Here is a 13,171-nt window from a genome sequence, read left to right as displayed (position 1 = left end):
TCCTGAGCCTCACACAAATAAACAGACTTACCTAAAACAAATACCCTCACAGAAAGTTTTATGTTATACTGTAATGATCTAGCATGCTAATATTCTCAATCAAATATACAAAGGCAAAAAATAAATATTTTACTTCTGAGGTCTACAAATATAATTTAGAAAGCAGGTAATCTAAGCCATGACCTTAAGAGAGAACAGAAGAAGAGGTGAGAATAGAAAAAAAGAGAAGAAAACTATAGTTGTACTTGGCTCCTGGTCTGCAGAATAGGAGACAAGCTTCAGGGAAAATGAGTACATTTTGCTAATAGCTGGATCCAATTTAAAAGACACCGTGAGACAACAAATATAAATCACAGAACAAAACCAACACAATTAGAGATCCTAGAAAACAGTGTAATGTGAAATACAAATAAGAACTACTGTCTACCTTTATTAATGGTAGGAAGCATATCTGATCTTGAGTTCAGACTTGATTGAAAAAAGAATGTGTTTCAACAGTTAGAATTGTGAATGTTAATTAAACAGTCTCAGATGGCAGACTGGTCTGATTTAGAGAAGAAAAATACAGCAAAACTTTTTTTGAAAAACAATGCTGTCCTACTATAGGACAGCTTTAATTAACAAGAGGGAACCTGGTATCTCCAGAGCAACAGAATGCTGTTCTGTTCCATTTGAAATTATTTATTTCCAGTCTCTTCCTATCTACAAGTAAACTGAATTCAAACATTAGAGCATTTTCAGACAATTAAGGAACAGCGTCACATGCTACTAGGCAAAGTGGGCTTAATGATTTTTTTTTAAACCTCCTTCTATCTTTTCAAGAGCAAAGATTTAAGAACTGCTTAACTAACTACTCTTTAACAAACGAGCCAGGTTGTATCAGTGACGTTTAACATAGCCTGCATTTCACATAAGCATTCCTACCCTCTAAACCATAAGATGTACATGCTTTAATCTGTAAATTTGATTCCACAAACATTTACAAAGAAAGATGATCAGGGATGCTAAATGAGCGTGGAAGCAATGAAACTGCTGCATGTGTTACAACTGTGCTGACAGAATATCAAATTGACAATCTGAAAAGAATGTACTCAGTGGCCAAAAAGCTAGTGAATGCAAACATAATGGATTCATCACTCTGACAAGGAGTCTGAAATTGGGATTTCTGTGTATGCCAAAGGTCTGTCAGGAGTCTGAGCAAAAAAGCTGTCTAAGACCTTTAATGAACTTGTATTTTGGTCCAAAAACTCACTGAGTCTTCAGTACATAAGTAACTTACCAGGCAGTTGCAAACTTCCAACAACACTGCAGGGCCAGCAAAACCATATCCAGTCCTGCAAAAGCCAGCAGTGTTGACAGCTATTCATGTTCCCAAGACCCTCAAAGTGTCGAGATGCAATTAATGCTGTGTTTTACACCTGTAATGTTCTCTCTCAGCCTTACTAATGTTGCTTTTTGCTGCCACTGCTAGAACTGCTGCTAAGGGGGAGAATGGCAGGACTCCATCCTAATGGAACTCAGGGATCCCCACCATGCCCTGCATTGGACAGTGACTGCACATGCAACAGCATGACACTTACTACCACAATGTCAGTTTTCTTTGACCCCAGCACAAGTATCTTAGACCATCAGCAGCCTGATATGCAGGAGCATGATCATTTGGGAAACCCTATGCTACCTGTGGGCAGGCGGATCAATACGATTTTTGTCAGGAGACACTTGCCATTTTAAGGACAACTATGTAGTGCTTTAAATACTTAAAAGTCTTAAGCTACTTAAAATCTATCTTGAATAGAATACCAGACTTAAGATCTCGGTAATACTGATAGCCATGGCATACTACTTTGTTTATTTTGCCCCTTCAGATTGCTACTTCCATGAAAATGAAGCAATAGCACATTATGAGGGATGTTTGTGGTCAGGGAGTAGGACTCGCTGTCCTCTCTCCCACCCCTCAGCAGCACTGATGGAGGCTGTGGGTGGAGCCTGCTGCAGCTGCTTCTGTTGTGAGGGAAGAGGGGGGTCATATGATCTGTGTTTACAAAAACAACTTCTGTATTCTGTGCTTTGGCCAACCTCAAACTGTGGGACAACTAGCAGCATATGGAGCTGTAACTGCCTTGAAGTACCAGAAGGCCCTAGCTTACCAACAGGCATAGGCTTGAACCTCCTTCCCTTCAAATCTGATTTGTGGGCATTTCTTTATGTGCCTTCACCTTCCCTCCAGCTGCAGGCCATTGAATCATTCCTGCACTATATAACCAAATTTCACTTTTACAAAGTTATCAGAAGAACCAAGGCCTTCCTGAAGAACAACCAGAACAGGTCCTTCTTGTGTGGGTCCCCCACACTGCAAACAGGATTCCATGCTTTTCCACAGCCAGCATGGAAACATTAACATACAGAAGCATAGGAATCACAAAACATGCTGATTAGGATGTCCAAGCAACAGGGAGTACATCACTGCTGCTCTCTGTGATCAGGAAGTCTATGACATTATTGAAGGGAAAGCAGCATCGCAGGGAAAAGGTTCAGCCCTTAGCAATGAAGCGTATACCAAGAGCCTATTCAGGAAAAAACAAATGACCCTTTTTCCCCACATACAGTTCAAAAAAAGAGCTCCCAATTAGAGAGCAGAAACTTTTCTCCCTTTATGGTCCAGATCTATGACCAATGACATCCATGTTTGTAGAAGTTTTCCAAAAGAAGGCAGAAAATGAGAGATGAAGAAGCCATGCTTAATCCTTCCTAAAAGGACACACTGACTATGCCTCCCTCTGTGTATCAAAGCCCTTTTTGTGAATTTCTGGCTATAAGAGGACACTTCACACTGACATCCCACGTGCTCTTTTGCCTGCCCTTTTCTGCCTTTTAGCAGAAGATACAATAGCAGTTGGCTGTTCCTCATCCTCCTATGGGCCAATTAAGTGATGGTACACTTACAACAAAAATAGCATGCACTAGCACTAAGGTACTGTGGCAGCCTTAGCAGTGCTTGCTGGGAGAGTGTCCCCACTGCACCTGAGTGCTTTTCTACCACATTTCTATCTAAGCTGCTGTGGTCTCTGCTCCATGGGGGACCAGCTCCTGCACTGCAGTGCCATGTGAGGTAAGGAACTGTTCAGCACAGCATGTGAAACCATTTAGACTGAAAAACAAAGGCTTTTAAAAATAAACCTTAATTAAAACCATAAATGCACTCCCTATACTGGAACCAAATACTTACCCTTTCCCAAGCCTTTCTGCCTGTTCAGCAGGCTGGAGCACTAGTACGTTTCACAGCTTGCAGTAAGATGGAGATAGAAAAAGTGGTGTCATCAGCTGCCACTTGAACAGCTTCATTGGAGATGCATGTTGTGCTGAGGTTTGCCGTGATACTGCTCATTCTTGGCTCTGCTCTCTTGCACCTCCCTGTACCTGCAATGCTAGGGATGTCCTGGCACCAGGATAAGGCCCAGCACTGGAGGGGAGCAGGCCCCAGAAAATCCATCCATAGCACTGGCCCCATGTGAGCTTGAGGGAGAAGCAGCATAGCACTCAGAGGGTCAGGGAGCAGCTTGAGTTGGTGAGGTCCAGGACCTCAGAGAAGAGGGAAAGAAGAACTGGTCTTGGCCTCAGGTCTAGCCCTGCTCTGCAGCCTCCACCAAAATATGCTGGGGGGAACATCCCTGTCCGCAAGCCTTAGGCATTTGTGCATGCCTCAGCTTACACTTCACCTGATGATCACATGAGTACAGTTGTCTCTGTCTGATGTACAACTCTGTCCAAATTCCCTTTGACACCTCTAACAACTGAAATACCTACTGACAACAGTGGCTATAATATCTTTGGTATTACAGTAAGTTTGTTTTAGCAACAATGGAAGTGGTTGAAATATTGCACATCCCACTGCCTCTTCTGGCTGTTTCCCAGCCAAGTCTGCCTACAGTTTTTACCCATATAGTGCTTGTAATGTATTTCAACATGAGCTATTTATATATGCAAATAAAAGTATGTTGGGCTTATAAAACCAAATGTTGTAGTGGGAAAAAGCACATAAACATACCCCACCCATCTGAAGCAGAAATATATCTCCACAGAGCTTGATGTGGGGCACACCAGCTTTCTGTTACCAGTTATTACTCCTGTTCAGCAAAAGGAAAGGCTGATGCAAGCATCAGCACAACAATAAGCTGCCCCTTAGCATGAGCCCCTTTCCCCTGCTTCTACCTACTCTCTGTCATAACTGAAGGCAAAAAAGTGCCTTCTTTTGATCTTAGTTTTCCCACAGTGACAGTGGTCCAAACTTCTGTCATTTCCAAACAAGATGATTGTCACAGACACAATCTAGAGCTGAATGTGAAGATGAGACACAAGTTCTAGGCAACAAACAATGTGGCTGCCTGGTTTCTCTGTCGCTTCAGTCACAGCCAGCTCTTCAAACACAGCTCACATCCTGCCAGTTTTGCAAACTTTAAAATCTTTGTTCCAGTTTTCAAAACACAAAGTTTTGACTCTAAAGACAGAATAGACACATCACTCATATACATCCCTCTCCCAGTCCCCAGAATAAGCTCTCAAGAGAAATACACACTGATTGTACAAGCTCAGAAGAAGCATATTCACTGCTGCAATCAGAGCACAGATGTTACTCCATGTTTTGAATTTCTGACTCATCTTTTTCTCTTGATCCCTGCCCTCAACAACACAACTACCCTTGCTGCTCAGGCCAACATTTGCCCCACATAGTATGACAGCTCTCCATGGTGCTGCAGCCCCAAAGGTCTTTTAATGGCACAGAGACAAAAAGAAGACAGCAAAATAATATCCACATATTTGTAAGTCTGTGATTTAGCAGCGTGACCAGATCTCTGAAGCTAAGGTGATGGCGTAAGGGTTAGCAATTTTGAACTGCCCTGTTTCTTGCGCTATTTAGACCTCACAAACTTATGTCATGCCCTACTTTTTTCCTGCCCTGTGATTCCAGATAACCTGTATTTGCATCAGCCTTTATATTGGCTGGGGAAGTTGATGAGCAGTTTGGACACACTATCAGAATCTGTTTATTTAAAATAGAGAAACATCTTCAAGTTTTATTCACAGTGGAGAAAAAAACACCAAAACAGCCACAGATAATACACTGCACAAGAAGAAACATGTCCACAGCTTCATAATAAAACAATCAGTTGAGGAAAACTACCACTGATAGCCAGGAGCCAGTTCTGCTATTTTTATAACTAAATCTGACTCCTATCCTAGCAGCTTTCATACATATACAAACAAAAGAATCTTTTAAATTTCAAGACAAGGCCAGGTAGTTTGTATTACAGAGCTATCTTTGTATTGTCCTTCGTAGAAACACAGTAGAAAAATTCAGATAACACACCAGCACTCAACTCAGATCATCTCTGAGACAGACTTCAGAAGTCCAGACACTAGAAACCACATTATCCTCCTTTCCAGAATACAGAAAAGCAGGAACTATCTTCAGTCCCTTGCCCTTGAACAAATAACAGTCACAGTATAGTAGCAGTAATAAAAACTTGCTACGTTTCCCTCCTAGCACCAGCTCCCCCTACTTTTCAAGTCTCAGTAAGTTGTTGGATTGCCAGACAACTATGAAATTAAGTGTTAAAATCAGTAAGAAAAACATCAGAGGATAAGCAAACAGCACTGGTAATAGCACTGAGCAGGGGCTTGGAAACTCCTAAGAATACCACCCAGCAGCAAGTGAGATCACTTGGAAGAGGAGTGTTGATGTTGGCTCTTCGGAGGGTTGGGGATCAGGAGTGCTGACGGCTGCAAAGTTATTTTGAGTGCTCCATGAATCGTGTGCTCTGATGTACCTTTCATAGAGCTAATGCTGGCTGAAGGATTTTCTGTTCTCAAGCCCTTATAATTTTCATGTAGCATCAAAACAAACCCAAATTATGGTTACTAGAAATTGCCCTTTGATCGGTCTTACAAATTAATTCCAGCACATCCACTCAGTTACGACAGGCACACGATCCAGAGACAGCCCTAGGGGAAAACCATTACTGTAGGCATTTATCTTCACCTTGTTCCACTTATTTCAGATTCACACTGTACTCTGGGCCTGATCTTTGAACAGCAAGTGCCATATCCTCGGATATCCTTTTTTGGAGGGAAGAAAAAAGTACATGAACCATCAGCATGACTAAAACACAGCTCCTGCAATGCATTCTTGTGAAAAACTATCTTCACCGACGGCAACTGCAACACCATACATCTTAAGAGTCTGCAAACAGCAGTTAACTGCAACACAAGAACTGTAACAGGATGAAGATTTAAAAAAATCAAGATCACAGAGGATCTTCTGAAAAGTGACTGCTGCTCTGGTCAATACATTTCCCATCCAGGAAATGGAGATGGTATACTTCACTCTCACTTTGGCCAGTTTACTGGTCAAAATGAGAGAAATTTCCAACAACAGCAAAATATTTTGTAGGTATTTGCTACAGGAAGTATGAGGAGAAGGGCAGCATGAAAAGTATTAGACTTATACAGAGATTATACTTTGTAAGAACTCATATTACTTCTCCTTTCTCTTTTATTTAATGATCATGACATCTCAGAAATGATTGGTATTAAAACCTCAAATCAGATTTATTTCAGAAACAAATCTAGGACACAGCCAGACTGTTTTACACAAGTTGTTTTGTTTTTTTTTTTCTTTCTTTTTTTTCCCTAAGTTTCTCTCTCTGAAGTAATTGTTAAATGAAAACAAAACATAAAGTGATCTTACCTATCTATAGTGCCACAATGGTGCTCTGAATATAACCTTAAAAAAGAAAAAGCCAGGTGAAAATGTATTTTGTATCAGGGATAAGTCTTCACAGCAGCTTTGTCAGTCTTACAAAACATATACTCATGTAAACAATAAGGCATCTTCTCCTGACATGAGTTGAAACCAAGCTGTATACATATATTAGAAAGTTTCTTTATTTTGTCTCTTGCAGAAACAATAAATCGTTGTATGCACTTATTTTTTTTTCTTCAAGAAAGTAGCATCCTTTAAAATGGCCATAAGTTCAAGCCTTTGTTTTTTTTGTCTACTGAATTGGTCATTCACACACAGGTTACATGAAAGGATCACATATATGCAGGTATTTCATGGCAGCAACTACTTGGAACATACTTAAATGTTGTTCTGCAGTCTTGTAAAGAACGAATGATAAGTCTACGGAGGTATTTGTACACAGTGCTGATTGCATTCAAAAACTGGAAATCACTCCTGAGCCCCTGCCCCAAGCACACCAGGCAAAAAAGGCCTAGCCCTAGATTAGCTGAAAGGAGAGCTCACTCAATGCCTTTTCTGCTGGCTAGCATGGACTGACCTTTCCTGGCCAGCTCCCTTTTCGCATTTAGTTTTGCACTACACTCTACAGAGCACTCTTCTGTAAGTGTGCCTTCCCACAATGCTCAGTAACAACCTGCAGGAGAACTGAGCCATTCAGTGTGAGAATATGCTCAGCTTAATGCACTGAACACCAGATGGGAAGCAGCAAGGCAGATACTACATCGCTTCAGTTGTACTTCTATACCTGTCAGTATTCCACAGATTAAGAAAGATCAATAGAAATGTTATTTTGTCCTACACCCAACTCTGTACGGATGCTGAACGCCTTATATGGTGTGCCTAATCCACAAACCATTTTTCTATCACTTGGTTTTAGATAACTCATCAGCAAGTAAAACACACTTGCAAAAATACCGCCAGATTGTAAATGGGACAGAAAGACTGACACACATCCACTGCCTTTCTCGTCTTATGCTGATGACTTTTTTCCTATCATCTTTGTTATTGCTCTACAAGCCACTTAAACAGCCTGTAGTCTGGTGTACTTATTACAGGCCTCTCCCTGATCAAGTGAAGATGTTAGAACACAAGTAATAAATATACCCAAGGTTTTTTTCTGGACATGCTCCTGGGCAGCCTGCTCTTGTGTAACTTGCTTGACCAGGGAGACTGGACCAATTACCTCCAGAGATCTCTTTCCTCCTTAGCCATTCTGTCATTCTCTGATTGTTAGCAGATTCACAAACTGTTATTCAGAGTTCTCAGTGCTGTCTTTAGATATTTGTAATAAACGGTTTTGTAAAGGCAAATCATCAAAAACCTATGCTCAAACATGTCAAGCTTGCACGATCCTATCAAAAGAAGTGTCACCAAGCTTAGGTGGATTTAAATGCTTTCCAAGTAAACTAACTCTATGCTCTGCCTGATGCTAGATATTCATTAACTGTGCACATAACTATCACTTGAGGAGGGAGAGAAAAAAATAAAAAGGAAAGGACCTCAGCTTCAATTCTGTTATCCTACTGTGTTGATGGTAAATGTAGTTCCTTTGTACTACAGCTGAATATTGTTGTCTTTCTTTCACTGCGCCAACTTCTGTAATGTTCATCTTGGACACAGAGCTTGTGGTACACCATGGAGATTCAGCCCGCCTATGAACAACCACAGTAAGAGAAGGGGAAACAAGGAGAAACAAGGGAAACCTAATACTCAACCATTTTTCCATGCAATTGTCATCCACTTGTTGGACAAGGTTGTGTAATACAAAAAGACATGCCCCAGAAATGAGTTTTCTTGCCTCAGTTGTGAAATTCAAGGATGGAACATAATGAGCTACACAGCACACTGAATGAGAGAACTGTAAAATAACTCCCAGGCAAAACAAGCCCAATGCACCTGTATCCTGTTTCTCACCAGCCATGCTCAATGCAGCTTTTCCCCAGTACTTTCTCAGTGCAGTGTTGCAGTGTCCATGTGTTACAAGGGATGAAGCACAGAACACTCCCCTCCTTTTACAAAGAGCAGAGGGAAGGTCTGATTTCATCCCAGCAGTGAAAAACACCCATCCTCCTCTACTGCTCCCAACACAATTCTAACACGGTTGATTTTTCTTATTATTGCTAACAAGCTTGAAGCATTCTCACTATAATGAGAGTAAACAGTGCTAGATGTAAATAATTTTCTTTATATCCCCTCTGATGTTGTAAAATCTTTCAGCTAACTACAGCACATATATGAAAAGCCTTCCAGCTCCCAAGGGTGCAGACAATATTTTATACACAATTTTTAAGATAAATCTTTGCTTAAAATACAAATTAACATTTTTACATGCAACTCTCACATATTACTGGCCACATCATTGTTAATTCCTATTAGAAGATGAATGTGAACATAAACAGTACTTGTCAAAAATAATAAAACTGGTTCCTATTTCTTAACTTCTTTATTGCTGAGTAGAACACCACAACTTAGAGTTTTACTTAAAAAAATCCCTGCATATAGCCTCTGACACAGAGGGGTTTTGCTTTCTCTACTGGCCTAGCAACATTTCCCTTCCCTTCCTTTCCCTTCCCTTCCCTTCCCTTCCCTTCCCTTCCCTTCCTTTCCCTTTTCTGTATCTACTTCTTCTGTCCAGCTACTATCAACATTTGAACTTCAGTAACACAATAGGATCATCATAACTAAAAAGTGTCTTCAGAGACCAAATTTAGACAAGAAAAGCTAACTATAAACTTGGACTGCCATTCTTTGTCTCTGGGTCACTAGGGTCATTAAAGGAAAAATCCTCTGTGCACACACTGGACTGAGAGGCATGAACGGCCCTTCTCTTGGGTACATAAGGGTGTGTAAGCTAGCATTTCCTTTAAAGTATTGTAGCTGTCTGTGATCTGATGACTGAGATTGCATTACCATTAGTGTTTTACCAGTTGTACCTCTGAAGATCTGCTAAGCCTTTGGCTTCACTTAGTAAAATGAAATGAAGATTACACTCCTTTTGCCAAGGTTTATTTATTTTTTAAATAGAAGAAAAAAGTCTGAGAGACACCTTCTGTACTTTTATGTGACATTGAAAAGAAGAAAGCAAATATGAAAGTAGAGCGAAAGGAGAAACTTGAGAAGCTCAAGCTTGAGGCCTGGTGCTAAGAATTCACTGGCAGGAAGCAGTAACATCACAGCTATTGCTTTGATCTACCTTCCTATTTATTTCTCTTCCCATTGTAGAACCCCTAACACTTCATTGGTATTCAGATGAGATTAAAATATAATACCTATAAATAGATAGAAATGTTGCTTCAAGTACTAATTAAAAACAAGTTTGGCATTTGGAAATTTGTATCAATATTGTGTTTTTTCTGAGAAAAAGCTAGAACTCTGTTTAATAAATCTTGACAAGAACGTTCAAGATTGAACAAGAATAACAAGAAGGATTTTGCTCTCTCCTTAAATTTTAAATATTTCCATAAAATTCCAATTATTCTACTATAAGTCATGCATACTAACTCTCCACAGTCTTCACAGTAGTTTTTAATTAACAAGAGTTGAAAGCCATGTTATTTACTGAGCTCTCTCACTACACGTTAGTTTGATTACATGCTGTAAAAAAATCTAAACATTCTTTACACACCCTTTATTTCCATGAATGACTTCATCTTCCTATCTCCCCTTCTAAAAATCTGATGCAAACAGGTACTAATTGCAAAGGAGTTTTCAGCAGCAAGTTTTGTAGCCTTAACTTTGACAGTTCTCACAGCTTGAGACACCCACAGGACTCTACAAAGTGGCCAGAACTGCATGTGGTAAGAAGGATGTACAGGTTTGCTCCCAATTCTCCCCCAAAACATTAAGCTCTTTGGAACAGAGATACTAGTTTGGTGCATGTCTATGATAAGGGAGGCATGTTTACACTATTACATAAAATTGTATTTTCTCCAGTGCCTGTTGGCACTCTGCATGCAACTGCACAGAACTGATTCACCTTTAAAAAACTCTGAAAAGCACACTTCTCAAAATTGCAAGTGAGATTTAGGAGTGCCCAGAGAGGAACAAAATGGGCCAGTCATGTGGAAACTCAGCTTTAGACTGCAACAGACACAACTGCACCTGGAGACCACAAAAAAGACTAAGATGAACTGAGCTCTGATACATACTCACCATAATATTGTGAAATGTAGCACTTGAGTGAACATGCTGTCTGAAGTTTATGTACAATAGTATATGACATCTACATTGTACTTTCTCCTATTACTACAGCATCCAAGCACACCTGGACTAATGACACACACATGACAGCACTGGACAATTAAGGCATTTTAGGAGTTCAATTAAGTTCAATTAAGGAGTTGAATGAACCTGGCTCTTAGTGGATAATCATTATTCCCAGTCAAAAATGCTAAGAATTATTTTATAAGAGATTTTTTTTAGTGACTTACCTCAGCATCCTGGTCATGGAGCTGGTATGTCTTCTCTAAGCGCTGCAGTGTTCTAGGACACAGTGTCTTCTCTTCCAGGAGATACTCCAGAAGTAAGACCAGCTGGTCTGGGAGCAGCTAAAACCAAAACAAATGCTGCATGTGAACAGAGCTCTACTTAATGAGCAATTAAACAGACAAACCAAAGCAGACAAGACTGCAATAACCTCTGCACTAGCATGCATGAAATACAGAAAGAAGTTATAGGTGATTTCTGAAAAAACTCATTTTTTATGTGTCTGTATTCTGAAAGGCCCAATTATGACACATTTTCCATGGCTTTCATTACTATATAGTTAGGTCAGATCTAAACCATGTTTATCTGAGACATAATCATATCTTATTAAACTAAGATTGTTATGGAATACATATGCTAAGTTATTGCATTTTGTTTGGGCTCAGAAGGAATAAAATAAGAGAATAATTTATAGGGTGTCATTTCAGGAGTCAACTGGATATACTCATGTGGCACTTTTAGCTGCTACATTAACAATTGCTTAGTATGCTTAATGAACATGACACAAATGAGTGACCCATAAAACAATGCTAAAACATCACATTTTGAGGCACATGCTAGCACAGAGTGTCAGGAGTTATCCACCACCATGCAGAAATGATGGCATGAATGCTATGTCTGTAGTATACACAGTATGTATGTACATATGTGTATATGCAGTAGTTGCCCGACTTGTTTTCAAGTTGAATCTAATGCAGCTTTTAGAACAAAAAACACTAGTAGTCTGATGTAGCAAGTGCTTAAGTGCTCTGTTTAAAAGGCTTACTGGATGAACAAATAAATAATTCAAACAGGACTCAGAAAGAAATTACACCAGCTGCCAGGAAACATTTATTGGAAATGAACGATCCATCAAAAGTATGTTATATGCCCCAAAGATTTTCCACTATTCATCCAATTTTGGTAGGCACCAAAATTCTAAGGGGAAGGCAGGAAGAATTGAAACCTTTGCACAGAAAAAGAAATCAACACTACTTTATTTCTAACACTCTCCAGACAAAGTAATGAGCAAAAAAATTTCTGTTATTTTAACTCTGCTTCCAATGTTATGCCATTTGGAGATGCTCTGCTCCCACATCATTGTATCTAAATTATCATAATTAGCAACAAAGCCGCACAACATTTTCTTTCCTCTTAGTCTGACATAATTTACCATTAGTACCCAATCAGAATAAGGCAGAAAGGAAGGCTCTAGGATTTAAAAGATTAGTTTCCATTCCATTTATTTTATTATTTAAGCTATATTCTTAGGGACTGAAAAAATTCCACATCTTACTGGCTCTTACTGGAACATTTTCCAAGTGATAATCACGCCTGCTAACAAAATGAAATTGATAAAAACCATCAGCTGCTTACTGAGTATCTCAATCTTAGAACAACCCCCTAAAGTGCCAAGTTGAATGTTCACTGTATGGTCCAAGAGCAGCTTTCTGGGAAGGATGGGGAGTACTTTAAAAAACAAAACTGGGAAGGCTTCTGGGAAGTGGCTCTGCTTGGAGACAGAACTCATTTTGAACACGAATAAAGTCTGAAATGTTGCAGAACACTACACATGGAAAAGTAACTTTTTATTTAGAAAGCTTTGCCTGCTAAGATAACGCACAATACTTAATTTTAGAAACTGTAGAATAGCTGTTTGAATACGTACATACATATATGCATGCTAGAGGAGGTACAGAATAGCTATTATCTATCCTCAATATAATTGCTTTACAGATTCACCCACAGACAGCTATTGTCTAAGATACTACAGAATGTAAATTAAGCCAACAACAGCAAAGCATCAAAACAACAGCCGTGTCCTTAATTTACCTTTGTCTACTGCTGCATTATGGGCGAGGAATTTTTGGGATTATAGATCAAACTCCTGCCCCTCCTGAATGTGAG

At 39.6% G+C, this 13,171-nt stretch overlaps 1 protein-coding gene across 6 annotated transcripts in view; it reads right to left on the bottom strand.

Annotated features, from left to right (window-relative positions):
- AOPEP (aminopeptidase O (putative)) overlaps window positions 1–13,171 on the bottom strand; it is a 175,935-nt gene that overhangs the window by 9,091 nt on the left and 153,673 nt on the right. For 4 of the 6 annotated variants that reach the window (XM_032441528.1, XM_032441526.1, XM_015849266.2 and 1 more), the window contains one exon: window positions 11,230–11,346. In XM_032441528.1, coding sequence (XP_032297419.1) covers window positions 11,230–11,346 — 117 coding nt within the window. Of the gene's footprint in view, window positions 1–6,037; window positions 6,115–6,745; window positions 6,782–11,229; window positions 11,347–13,171 lie in introns of all 6 variants that reach the window. The other 2 variants (XR_004305706.1, XR_004305705.1) reach the window with 2 other exon arrangements.

Source organism: Coturnix japonica, chromosome Z (genome assembly GCF_001577835.2).
Source record: "Coturnix japonica isolate 7356 chromosome Z, Coturnix japonica 2.1, whole genome shotgun sequence".
NCBI lineage: Eukaryota > Metazoa > Chordata > Aves > Galliformes > Phasianidae > Coturnix > Coturnix japonica.
This window is presented reverse-complemented; position numbering and strand designations above follow the sequence as displayed.